Genomic DNA, 14416 nt, shown 5'->3' with positions numbered 1-14416 from the left:
CTCTCATTGTGAAGCATTTCAAACTGCATCTGGATGAAATATGAATATATATATCTATGAGGAACAATATGTTCTATGATGTGATGGTCTGGCACTGACTGTTTCTGTTTTATATCATTACACCAAGCCAGCATGAAATCCACACACTTAAGAAATGTGTCAGCATCAGCTCCTACTACAGAATTTCAGTCACAATCTACAACAGACATTTAGACAGACAGATAAAGCAATTAAATCTTTGTAGTATCGTCCAATTTTTGCAGGATGAGTAAGTAATGATTCAGCTGTTGTGAGCAGCCTTGAAGGCTTCCCGCACAGACTGAATGGAGGAATGTGAATGCAGAAAGCTATTCAAAGCTTTACTTTACACAAACTATTATGATTCATGCTTCTCTTCCTTGTGTTTTCTCTCTAAAAGTCATTGAAAGTGGTGCAATCTCAGAAATAATGAAGTTAAGAATCATGCAGCTGCGCTCAGTGGACTTATAGTTAGATTTTACTGATCTCTGCAAACGCAACATGAATAATATTCTTTCAGAGTTAGATGGTGACAATTGGACTATATGCCTATATACCCACTCCCCCATACACTGAACTCATTAATTAACTGCTCCACTGTGAGCATAACAATAATTGTTTAGCCACAGTGGCTGCAAAGAGAGAAACTGATTATTTTAAAGACACACAAACCAAGACATAACACGTCACTTAGACAGTTTTAATGCACTACATTTATAAAGCTACCGGCTACTCACATTAAAAAACACACAATAAGCCTATAAAATGTAATGCATAGTTAGAGATTAAAATGAAAGCAGTGTCATGTGTCAGGTGTTCAGAAGATCAGAAAAAATCTAAACAAAACTGCTGAAAAAATGCATGTGGCTGACATGGTTGATGTCAGCCACATGCTGTTGATGGTGGTTTTTCTTTCCCTCAAAATCAGTCTCCTCACTGTTTATCATGTGACCCTTTGGGGGAGTTCTGACCCGTGTTGGGAGCCAGTGGGACTAAACGAGCATCAACAGAAAAAAGCTACCTACGTATCAATACATCAGTACAATAATAATGTAATATAAAATAATCAGTCAAGCCCTTTTACTGCAGAATTGGTTTTCTTTAGCTGATGGTACTTCTGTATGGAGTATTTTTAAAGTGCCGTATTAATACTTTAACAACAGTCCTCCCGTATGAGGACTTTATATAGCTGTATATTGCACTGTGTTTACTGTACCTTGTAAATTGTTAATTTATTTTACCTCTGCATTTTTTTTTGTAACTGTTTTTGCACTCTCCTTCTGTTCTTGTGAGCTGCCATGACAAGTGAATTTCCCCACTGTGGGATCAATAAAGTTCATCTTATCTTATCTTATCTGAGTATACTTTCCACCTCTGGCCAATTGATTCATCAGCGCAGCGCCAGCTCTCCTCTGTGCACAGCAGATCCCAGCTAATGTAACTGCTTCAGTGATTATGAGCCATGGTGTGTGTGTGTGTGTGTGTGTGTGTGTGTGTGAGCTTAAGACCTCACCTGAGACACACAGCTCATTTCCACAGAGGCTATGGCTTTGATTAATTCCTCACCTGCGGCAAGAGGGGACCAGTAAAGCAAGATCACAAGCAGCGTGTTGAATGCTGGTGTTTACATCTCAGCAGAATGCTAATTGACAAGGCAGTCTGCATGCCACCAATATGCCATTCTTTGAAGATGTTCAATCTTGAAGTTAATGATTCTATCAGTATTTGTGTCACACTTTTACAACAGGAGCCATTTGATTGCTTTTGGGTGGGTGGATTCACCTCGTGCAGAATATTCTGCATTCACTGATAGATCGCCTCTGAAGACAATGAATCAATGAGATGTAATGAATTAGGATGTGGGAGACATTCAACTGATGAGTTTTGTCATATGCCTTAATTCATTAGGGGAGCCTGCAACTTGTTGCTGGTAACCAGTAAAGGAACGACTACTGGTCAGATAGCATTTTAATGTTGAATTCTACAATAAAATGTTTGGGGTTTAAGTTAGCAGAAAAAAATGGTTCTGACAGTTAGCCTGAAGCTGCTTGTTAATATTTCAGTCTTTCACCACATTTCTGTGTAGACAAAATGTCGTGCTACTTCTTGTGTTCGGGGTGGAGATCAATCCCGTGTTTCCACCATCCTTTCAAAGTGATCCATCTGCGGTTGCCATGGAAACGTTCACATGAAACAACACCCAGAGGTATTTCTGAATGTTAATTTGCCTGACGCCGAGGCCAGAATCCATTGTGGTCCAACTTGAGCAGTTTGCAATATCTTTCACCCTCCATTTTAAATGAGGGTGGCCCTGTCACATAAGGAACCAGCAGTCAGACGGATTTTATCCAAACTAGAATCAGCACCGTAACTTTGTAATTCAGTGTTAATTGCCAGATGCAATACATGAAGGTGCACTGAGGGGTACGTAGCTTGGTTTGTGGGCTTAAACAGGGAGATGAATGTCAGGTTTATCACGTTACTGTGAAATATTGGAAAAGAAGGTACTGAAAATCCTGTAAGCACGATAATAAATGACACAATGACGGCAGTATAAATCACAGTTATGTGAAGTGATGGATGAAAAAGCGTGTTTTTGTTTTCCGCAGGTGGTTGCTGTCTGGACATGATGCTCCGTCCAGCTGTTATGTCTGAACCGGTGTCACGCAGCTCACTGATGGATGGTGGCTGACAGCGGCTCAGAAAGCGTGTCAGAGCTTGTGTTTGGAGCAGGATGGAGCAGAAACGTGTCAGACTGAAGGTTGCGAGGCTGCAGTTTGATGGTACCTGATTCAGGTCTCAGGATCCTGAGCCAGCTCAGCCAACGCAAGGGGAGTGGCCCACCATGTTGAGTTGACCAAATATTTTCTACACACACACAGTGGAGTGCGTTGGAGATGCTGGTAATCGCTCACCTGGGTTTGAAAAGTCAGTGCTTTACTCAGTGATTAAGAGCCTGGCCTCTTCTCTCATGCACATGGATCCTTTTGGGAGAGGTGACAGGAAAAACCGAGTGATGTTGTGTGCGCACTTGACAGTTTGATGGATGGCTGGAGCCACAATGACTGGGTTAAAAAGGGCAAGAGGGAGCATGAGGAGCACACATCCACATGTAGTTCTTACAATCTCACTGCTATTGTGAAAATAGAAAGCTAAATCTGCAAATGTGTCAGAGACCAATAAAACATTAAAAACAGACATTTTACAGTTTGACAAATATACAAATTGTTTCATGCATTTGTTTCAAGGACCAACAAAATTTGTCATTAAGAGGCTGTTTATTTAGCGGACGGTGTTAATCACACTGAATCTCCACACAAAATTAGCAATCGATGAATTCATCCTGCTGTCTATTCCCTGCTGCATGAGTCATTCTCGTCCCCTGCCTACTCTTGAATTGATAAAAAGTCAGCCTTGACCCCTTTTCAAAAACCTTGAAACCTTTTCATTTACCTCTGGCATGCTGTGGTTTAGATTCTATTATATCATTTGTTTGTGTGTTTATTTGTATCCCCATTGGACCCAAGAGATGGCAAACACAGAACTCATACATTGCTCAGTACAAGACCATATTAGGCTGAATTTGTTCCATTTTTGTGCAATATATGCACTGCTTTTTTCAAGTCCAGTAAATGTGTATTGATAGTGAAAATTGTATTTTTGTACAAGCTATATAACAGCTCGGTTATTAATCTAAACCTTCCAAAGCTGTTAACCACTGAGACCCCTGCACTAATAATCATGTGGTAATGTTTAGCCTGGAGATCTGTTATTGACTCCATGATCATAAATAAAGGTACACCTTAAACATAGCCTAAGGCACAGGATTTATCACCGCCATCATCAAACAGGAAGTAGATGATGTTGACAACTCGCCGGCAAAGATGAAAATTCCTAAAGTGATTAGTCTGATCCTAAAGGTTATTCAATAGGTGCTTGTTTGAATAAAAAAAATTAAGATGACATATTTGGAAATATCATATAATTATGCAGCTTGTCAGATGAGAAGTGATTTCCAGTGAAGTATTTTCTCCTGTGGGACACAGAAGCTTCAAAAAAAGACAATCATATTGGAATTCCCAGACACTCATAGCAACGTCACCCGCCTACTTTAATTTTGAAAAAGCTGGTGTCCAACTACAATTGCTTATGAATTAAAGCTCAAACAAGGTCTACACAGACAATATTATTTTTCCTCTGTCCACCCTGAATTGAGTGGCTAAACTGAATCGTGCTCGCTCTGAGCAGACAATGGTTTCATTCACCACACAGCAAGCCATGTTAAAGGTGATGCAAATGCAGAGGACATCTTGAGACAGGTTCACTTGAGTGCATGTGCACACTCTTCAGGGATGTGATCATTGTTGTCTAAGGGTAATTTGCCTGGGGAACTTCGCATTGTGCACAAATTGTGAATAAATTACTGATCGCTGCAGCCTCTCTCAATACCTTCTCTCTGCAATCCTTTTCTGCAGTGAAGTGTGAACATTAAAGTGAATGTGGAGGAGGAGTCCTTACCAGGGGGACGTGGGGGTGGGGGTGGCGGTGGGGGGGGGGGGGGGGGGGGGCTTGGGGCGGAGAAAGAGTAAGATACCAGCAGCACAGACAGATAGCCATGTACACTGGGAGAACAGAGGCTCTGCTGTGAGGAGTATGAGCATCTTAACAGAGCAGGTCTGCTGACACTGTTGTTCTGAGTCTGAGCAGAGTGCTTGAAGCTGTGGATACTGCTCAACCACCATCAGCCCGGTAGGTTTATCACACTGCATCTGCATGCTTACTCTGCGGTTTGTGCGCAAACAGACGTGTTGGAAAGAATCTACAGAACATGTAAAATTTATGACATGATCAGTAATTCCTCTTTAGTCATTTGAATTCAAGACGCAGAAATGTTAAAGCTGCTCGACTGATATCTAAAGTTTGGATGTTAATCTCAGAGGAAGATTTAATATCTGGCTCTGTTGCTTATAGACAAAAATGCAAAATGTGGTGATGTAATCTGTTGTCATATCAGTGCCTGCTCCCCATTTATTAATACTGAAAACACTCATGTCAAAATCAAGATGTTTTCCCACAGAGTCTGATAGGCTGCGCTTCGTCCCCATCACCCTCCTCCTGCTCATCCTCTCTGGCTCAGCTCTCTTCATGACTCATTGTTTAATTTCCAGAGATTTTAAATTATACAGTCAACATATATCACACTGAGCTCAGCTTAAGTCTGCAAATTCCACCACCTGTCAGGTCCTGCACTCTCTATTACCAGCTCATAAATCTCCTGTATGTCCATCCCTGTTTTCTGTAATCCCCCCCGAGACTTCTCCACATGTTCTGCGCTGACTCGAGTCTCTGCCTCGACATCCCTCTGCAGTCAGAAATGTAATATCACTCCAGATTGTCTTCCCTGGTGGAGAAAAAAAAGGGGACTCAGCCTCATCGTGAGGCTGCTAAAGTCAGGCATAAACACAGAGCTGTGAAGAAAATTCCTCTGCGGCATCAAGCAGCTGATGCTTTAACGCTGCCTCTTTATCAGGTTAATGTTACATCCCTCCCATCTCTCCTTTAATAGTGTCATTTGACTGTGATCATCCTACATCCTCTTCATTTTGTTCTTCATTTCTGATTCAGCAGATAGAGTAGCAACCGAATTTATCTTCAAAGGATGTTGAAAGTTTAATTGTGTTTAATAATTGATTTCTGACCTGGTTATTGCTGAGATTTGAGCAGTGGTGGATGACATCAAATAACATCACAGCATTTCAGCAGGCTTGATGGTCCTTGTTGGCAGGATTTCAATTCTTTGTGACTTTATTTTATTGTCTTGAAATGTGATTGACTTCTACACTGCTCAGCTTCTCAGTGCTGCAATAAACATGTCGGCTCCAAGTGATCACATTTGTACTGCCAGACATATGGAGTATTAATTAACCATGCTACTTGAATAGAAAATGCGACTCTGTTCGTTTAGATAGGTTAATTAGCAACCTTTATTCATGCTTCTTCAGTTCAATTCATATCAAGCGACTTTCTCGCTTTAGGGTGATTCCATGAAAAATCGCCTGCGATGGATGTAGCCTGAGCTTGGCTTAGTGTGGTGTTATCAAATATGTGGGTTGTTTCTTTTTCACTTTCACGGCTGAAAATTGCAAGCACAGCACAGATTCTGTGGTGGTAATCAAGAGGATAACAGAATTGGAAGCAAATCTGTGGCTTTTCTTTGTGCTTTCTCTCCTGCCACTCAATTTCGGTTTCGTTTTCAGATGAAAATGCTATGACAAACGCGCAATTTCTCAATACAGGCCACTGTTTGAAGGTGGACGCAGATTCTTTTGAGATCAGAATGAAGAACTGATTAAAATACACTTGAACCAGATCCGTTGCACCTGCTGCCAGCTGTCTGTCTTTACCTTCACTCCAAAGCTTCTTGATGGCACTTAGCATTATGATTTCAGATGTGCAGAAGCCTGAAATCCTAAGAATAGTTCTTCGAAGGCTGCACAACAGAATCATTTTCTATCATTGTTAACATGCAATCAGAATCATCTGATCCACTCCATCTCTTAGTATTCTGTTAAAATGTGTAATTCTGTAGATATCAACCAGTTCTTAATAAACAACGCAGTGATTCACTGAGCAGAGTTGTATTTTGTCAAATCATAGCTTGGAGTATAACCAAACAACAGTCTCAGCTGCTCATTAATTATAGTTCAGCAATACTAGATGGGAGTAGTTTGCACATCAAGCTTGTGTGAGTGTCTCTTTACTGTGACTCATACTTTGCATCATCAAGAAAACCTCTTTACTTTAAAGCTCGAATTTTGTACCACTCGCCTTGTAGCAGTATCACAATTTGATCAAAAAGAAAGGAAAAAAAACCCTTAGAGTGCACACTGGCGTCACTGGGTACATCATGTAATCAAAGTGCAACACGTCAGACGCTTTACCGCGACGTGATAACACAACAGGTCATAACTGAACTCTTCTCATCTCGAACGATCTGCTCCTGGCTGAAAGCAAAGGCTCCCCAGCTCAGATGGACAGCACTCGGACCGAAGACTTGAATCACCTGCCACAAGTGGCTTGGCCCAGTTACTTCAAAACCTTCTAGTTCTTACGTGGAGCCAACAAATCACTGGTGTGTTACATGTTTTAAAGCATTAGGAACACCACTGAGCATTTTCATTTAAGTTGAAACTTAAACGTAGAGATATACTGTATGACAACTTCCCTTGTGATCGAACAGAAAATATATTCCCCGCACACATGTAACAAAACCTCTCCGTCCAATTAGAAACGCTCTTCTCTCATTGATATGTGAGGCACGTCTCAACTGGGGATAAATTGGAGAAAGAAATCCTCCGGTGCGTGCAAGCTTGTCAACTTTTTTTCAGAAAGACAGGGACTAACGTGTTATTAAACAGCCTCTGAGTGAGCTCCTTTGTCTTCTTGTCAATACTAACCATCAGTGCATGAGCCCTATGAGTGGGTGATACTGGATTGGAATTGTGCAGCCTTACTCTCAGCTGATGTGATTTAAGATGTCTACCCTGTAGACATTTATCAAACTGTCAAAAACTTTGTGATGGTGAATTCCCTTGACACATCTCTTCTCCTTTTTCAGACTTGCAAAATGTCTGACTTTGAAGATTTCAGCAAGCCAGGGGCGCAGGCGAATGTGTCTGAAAGCTACCAGCTGAACCCCACCAGCGTGATTGTGTCAGTGGTCTTCTCCCTGATCTTCCTTCTGGGCACCATCGGCAACAGCCTGGTCCTCGCCGTGCTTCTGCGGAGCGGCCAGCTCGGATACAACACCACCAATCTGTTCATACTCAACCTGAGCGTGGCCGACTTCTTCTTCATCATCTTCTGCGTTCCTTTCCAGGCCACCATCTACTCTTTGGAAGGCTGGGTGTTTGGCTCCTTCATGTGCAAAGTGGTCCACTTCTTCATCAACCTCACCATGTATGCCAGCAGCTTCACGCTCGCCGCCGTTTCTGTTGACAGGTATGTTCGCCCTTATTTGTGAGCTGTGCACATAACTGCACTGCAGCATATTGTACAGCAGAGAAAATATCCATATACAGTTTTTAAATATCCCTGAAATAATCATTGGAATTAAATGAGAGAAAGCCCCTTTCTTCCTGCTACAAAAGTAATGATTGTTTCCATTATTGATTAAGCTGCCAGTTGTTTTTGCATTGCTAAATTTGCTTGATCAGCTGTCCAAAGGCCAAAAAATATTCAGTTTACAATAATATGAAACAGGAAGGGCCAGCAAACATTTGAAAAGCAGATGTGGAACCAGATGATGTTTGAAATTTTCATTTTGATTAATTACATCAACTACTAATTAATTATCAGAATCGCTGATCACTGATACTCAGTTAATTAAGTGTCAAATGACTTTCTTCAGTATCTTATTCATACTTTTATATTCCAGTTCTGTGAATCTATTAATCAACGATATGTTGGCCTTTGATTAATATTTCATCACCTTTCACTCATTTGTCTTTGTTTTGTTGAGACTCATGCTGTGTAGGCTGCTTGAAATGAGTTTTGATTTTTGTCTTTGTTTTGTTGAGACTCATGCTGTGTAGGCTGCTTGAAATGAGTTTTGATTTAATCATAAAATTAACGCGAGACGTCTCATGAATTCACTGTTTATGAAAATGACAAAGTCAGTATAAGTTTATATCAGGGATGCACAATATTGGACTCTTGCTTATATTTTCTAACTCAATGCAGGTATACAGAGTCAGCCAAAAAAAAGGGTAATGCCATCTGTTGGGAAAACATCGTACAGTGTTATCGTAATTTGATCAAACTTCGACAGAGGTATCTATATGTATAGAAGTACTTTTACAAATTAAATATTTAAGCATGTTTTTCTTTTCCTGATGTGTGTATACATTATTTTGGCTGACTCTGTATGTGCATACTTTTAATTGCAGAGAACATCAAGTCTCTCTGTATGGTTAGTTAATACTTAATATATTATCAGTTAATTCATGTTAATCCACATCATGCTTTCCTTAATGATGAGAAGCAGGAAGTTGCAACCCATCCTGAATTCATTCATTATCAGTTAATGAACCAGTGAAACATGCGTGACTTAAATGTTGTGTATCCTTGTGATTCTGCACATCCTTTCAAGTATTCTCAGGGATGGTGTTTGTTAATGGGAATCATTATTTACATTATCCAGGTAGTATGATGTAAGACAACAGCAAAGTAATCATTTACGATGGCTGTACGACACCTTAAGACTATGAAAACAGCTCTGGTAATATCACGGACAGTAGGATCATTTGTCAAAGGCCCATTAGATCTTACAGAGAGCATCAAGCATTATCACTGGACGAAAATTATACCCTCCACAGAGTAAGCTCTAAAGCCATTACTACAGTCGTTGGGCAACATTTTCAGCTCAGGCAGTATGGACCAAGTCAGTGTGCAGCTGCCCTCTGCAGCAGACACCCTCTGCTCACACTGGCTTGTTTACACTCTAGAGGATTCAATAGATTTTTCCGCCTGCCAACCAGACGTTTCCTGCTCATTCTGAAAAAAGAGCAGGAACATCACAGTTGGGAGGTTAATGAATTTCTGTTGTTTTCCTCCTCAGTTCCTGTGTCAAAAAAGTGTGCGTGTGTGTGTGTGTGTGTGTGTGTGTGTGAGCGTGTGTGTGTGTGTGCGTGCAGGCGGGGAGGGGAGTGGATGCTTTATAGTTACACTTTAGACCAGGAAGCTCCAGTAGGAATTAAATCACAGTTCAGCCTGAGAGAGTTGCACAAACACACACACAGACACACACACTCACAGCCCTTTAATCGAAAGTCTTTGCTGCTGCAGTGTGCAACCCACACATTTGATTTTATGCCAGACAAATATCTGATGCAAAAATAATTTCATATCAGCGCAGTTTGCCGTTATTGTTTCTAATCAGGGAGTTGGGGACATGTAACTAAGGAGTTATTCATGCAGCCATGTCAAGGCTGCAGTTTTGCAAAATGTATATCGCACATCTTGTCTTCAGCAATAATCCTGTATGATCTGTGTCACATCAACCCAGCATGTCGTGATTCATTCAACAGATGTTTCCCTGCTGCTTTTACTTTGTAATTGGTTTCTTATTCAGCAAAACATATTTAGAATGCAAACAAAACCACGAAAATCTCTTCAGACATTTACACGCTCCACCTGCTTTTTTTTTTTTTAGAGAGAGATCAGACAATTTCAGCCAGATGCACATGTAATGTCTGAGTACTTCTAGACGCTAAGCCACCATTTTTGACAGATAGGTTCAAAGTATCTCTTTTTTTCCTTTCATGTGCAACATGAGAGTCTTAAGCCCCATTTTTGCTAGGTTTCAAAGACCAGAGAGGCTGTTTCTTCTGGAGAGCCTGGTGAAGTGGCCAGTAAATGCGAATAGGGAGGATATGGATTTGCAGCGTTACCCAGAAACCCTGCCCTCGGCAAAAGAGGCTGCTGTACCTCAAATCCATCCTTTTCCACAGCGAACAGAACAGTAGCTCATAAGGTGGCAATAATATATCTAATACATCTTCAGAGACGAATAAGACAGGAGGCAGTAACCTCTACAACAATGTGTTAAAAGCATTGTGGCATCAGATCACTGACGGCTCAGTAGCAGCACACACAAAACACAAGCCACGGTTTCATCAAGCAATGCAAGCAAGATTAGATTGTATTGGAAATCGTACAAAACCTTTCTGTGCACATCGCAGCCAGCTTGAAGCATTTCCCTGAGATGTATTTATTCAGTAAAACCCACAAACGGCTGTGGTGTGAACGATTACCATCCAACAAAGAATCTTCAGTGTGAGCCACTGGGCTCATAACGGTGGGTGAGGAGATGGCGTCACCCTTGGTGGATAGTCTCCTAAATGTGTCAAAGTTGTGTCAAATTAATCTACCCAATTCAGTTGGGTAGATCTGTCTTCCCTTAACTCAGGCAGTGCTCTCTGTATTTGACTTAAAGTTAAATTCATCCTTTGAAACCAGAAACTGACAAAGTTTAATTTGTATTCCACAACTGGTGTGATGATTTATACAAAAACTTTCAGTCCTTAGTCTCAGCTTCATTTATCTCGTATCTCTTGATCAGTCACTTTTTCAAGCTGAGCCCTTCTGGCACCATGTAAGGAGAACAATTTATCTGCTGAGTTTCAAAGTGGCCGTGCGATTTTGTGAAAATCTTTGCTTTGTTTTGTTTTTAACTTCCCAGTTTTTTTAATTTTCCAATTTCTTTCATTTTCCTCCGCTGTGATAGATTCAGTGTCATGGACTTCAAACTCTTTTATTCCCTCAAGTCACTAACAAGAAATCTACACCAGCGTGGGTTAAGAACTAGTTCATTTTATAGCTTTTGTCGTAATATTTACAATGTTGTGTAAATACAGATTTTAGTTCAGAAGTTCAGCATGTCCACCAGTTGTCACAATCGCATGATTTGGCTCAAATGTGAGAGGATTATTTTGTCTCTTCATAGGTATCTGGCCATTCGTTACCCACTACGCTCCAGAGAGCTAAGGACCCCTCGTAACGCAGTGGTTGCCATGGTGATCATCTGGGGTCTTTCTCTAGTCTTTGCCGGTCCCTATCTCAGCTACTATGACCTGATTGATTACGACAACAGCACTGTGTGCATCCCCGGCTGGGAGGAGCAGAACCGGAAGGTGTTGGACACGTGCACCTTCCTGTTCGGCTACGTCATCCCCGTGCTGATCGTGAGTCTATCCTACACCCGAACCATCAAGTACCTGTGGACGGCTGTCGACCCTCTGGACGGCATGTCAGAATCCAAAAGGGCCAAACGCAAAGTCACCAAAATGATCATCATTGTCACTGTGCTTTTCTGCATATGCTGGCTGCCATACCACGTGGTGATCTTGTGCTACCTGTATGGAGACTTCCCTTTCAATCAGACCACCTATGCCTTCAGGCTTCTATCTCACTGCATGGCCTACGCCAACTCTTGTGTCAACCCCATTGTGTACGCGCTGGTGTCCAAGCATTTCCGCAAAGGCTTCAAGAAAGTGTTCAGCTGCATCCTCAGTAAAAATGGCAGGAATAAGGTTCATGTGGTTCACGTAGCCAACACTGTGCCTGGGTTTGAAGCAGGATCCACAGAGGTGTCCCACATGAACGAGGAGAACATTCGACAGAACGAGTGTGAGATGATTAACAGGCCGGTGGCAGAGCCGAGGGAAGCCACGGTGACACTAAATCTGCCATTTCAGCGGCAGACTTGACAAGTGATTCAGCTTTTCGGTACAGCTTGCCTTATGTGAAAGACATTTCAGCTAATGTTTAAAAAAAAAGTGCAAACTCCTTATCACCACATTCACATGCACAAACATATTTACACAAAGTATTAACTGTATAGAATGAGTCTACAGCCAAAAATGTGATTGTGTTTTTGTCAGATACTACTTACAATGTTCCAGTAACTCAGCCAGAAAGGTTTACGTTTACTAAAAATGAAAGATTCTCAGTATTTCCTGTTTCCACCGTTTGCCTTAACCATGGCTTGCACTTTCAGTTTGTTTCTTTTTCTTCTTCCGTATTTGAAAATCTACATTATTACAGCACTTTCTAAAGAGCAGCACAGAATGTGTCTCATAATGTTACAGTATGTTCCACCTTTTTGAAACGGTCCCGCGGATTGGCTGGTCACTGCGGGGTGAAATTCGTGTAAACCAGCCGCCGTTCGCTCTTCGCCTCAAACAGGGTAAAGTCATAACGCTCTGAAACAAAGACATTCCTCTGCAAAGTGGTTCCCCTGTTGATGTGAAGTCCATCCTCTGCCCGTCGACACCACGGCAGCATTTCCGACCCCATGTTTGACTGTATGCTCTGCTACGCACATCTCTCGTAGGGTCTTTTCCTCGCATAAACTCAACCGCAGCTTCAATCTCGAAAGACTCTATTTGAAAGCGTGAATCTGTTGTAGATTTTTCTAAGTAGAGCAGGATGTAATTTGATTTGTTTCCTTTTGTATCTTGCATGCAGATGCTGTTCTGTCTGGTCAAGATATTACTGTTATAACTAGTACATATTAATTATATATGTTAGAACATTAAAAACCAACTGTGAAACACTACAAACATGATATTCAGTTATATTTGAGTTTCAAACCAGCATTTAAAATCTCAAATTTTGCATTAATATCTGGTGTAAGAAGCTGAAGGTTCAGGTGTCAAAAGTTATAAACTTAGTAAAAAGAAAAGAATTAACATTTCATAAATGTTAAAAGCAAAGGGTACTCAATAGAAGTCCAAAATCTTTGGACTCAACGGCAAAACATGTCCTTGCTTTACTTGTATTTTGCAAAGACTGTGTGCATGCTTGCTTGGTGTAAACTACTCAGTATTAATTAATACGTTTGTTATGAGTGCACTTAGACATTTACGAGTTCTGTGTTTTAAATTGTGTCAATTTTGTGTATTTAAAGTTCTGAACGAAATACGCCGATTTGTTTCGATCTTTTCTCCAGATGAAAACAGATGGAGAGACAGATTCACTCTGTCTCTCTCGCTCTGTTTCGCTGTAAGCTTGTGTCCTACCTCAGAGCTGTAAAAAGAAAAAAAAATCCTCTTATTTGTGTTCCATTCAGATTGCGTAAGATGCAATTTTCCCCCTCAGAGAATAATTTCTGAACAGATCATTTTCCTTTGCACTGACCAATTTTCGTCCAGTGTCTCTACTGTGATTTTCTTAGCATCTCTGGTAAATACTGAAGTGTCTCTCTGTTTATTCTGCTAGATAATATTTTCAAACACAACAGCCTGTAGAGTTTAAGAAAACATTATATATTTAAATAGATATTCATCAAAATGTTTTAAAACAAAATGTACTTGAATGACCAAATAAAATATTTTCTGCTGTGAGGGTTTTAGTGCAGGTTTTATTTCAATTCACAATGGGCATAAATGTGAACAGAAATAAACTGTAACACACCAAATTATCTATGATCAAACATAAGCTACTGCTCCAATAACTGTCCAGAAAGGGGACGGAATTAATGCTGTCTTGTAGATTAATAAAGGAACCTATTAACTTCTAATAAAGGCAATTTGAAGGTATTTTCAGACCTTCTGTGTATTCTCCATCATGTTTCATTAACTGTTTGCTCTGCTTTATTGTCACTGCACCACAGGACACACAAACTGCAGGGGTCTCACTTAAGTAATACTGCTTGAGCTTATTTCAGAAAACATAACAACAATTAGCTCGCTGGGTATTTTTAGCTCTTATGATGCAGTCGTCTGTTTACCTCATGTATCAGACTTTTACAGAGGCAGAAAATAAGGTCTATCTATCTATCTATCTATCTATCTATCTATCTATCTATCTATCTATCTATCTATCTATCTACAGT

At 40.7% G+C, this 14416-nt stretch overlaps 1 protein-coding gene across 1 annotated transcript; it reads left to right on the top strand.

Annotated features, from left to right (window-relative positions):
• Positions 1-4603: 4603 nt before the first annotated feature.
• Positions 4604-14199, top strand: galr2b (galanin receptor 2b). Its single transcript, XM_046416478.1, has 3 exons — positions 4604-4767; positions 7637-8019; positions 11525-14199. Exons 2-3 carry the CDS (start codon positions 7646-7648, stop codon positions 12285-12287), a joined length of 1137 nt encoding a protein of 378 aa, XP_046272434.1. The 5' UTR covers positions 4604-4767; positions 7637-7645; the 3' UTR covers positions 12288-14199.
• Positions 14200-14416: the final 217 nt, after the last annotated feature.

Source organism: Scatophagus argus, chromosome 16 (genome assembly GCF_020382885.2).
Source record: "Scatophagus argus isolate fScaArg1 chromosome 16, fScaArg1.pri, whole genome shotgun sequence".
Classification (NCBI taxonomy): Eukaryota; Metazoa; Chordata; class Actinopteri; family Scatophagidae; genus Scatophagus; species Scatophagus argus.
Note: the sequence above shows the minus strand (reverse complement) of the source record. Positions and strands in the feature narration are given on the sequence as shown.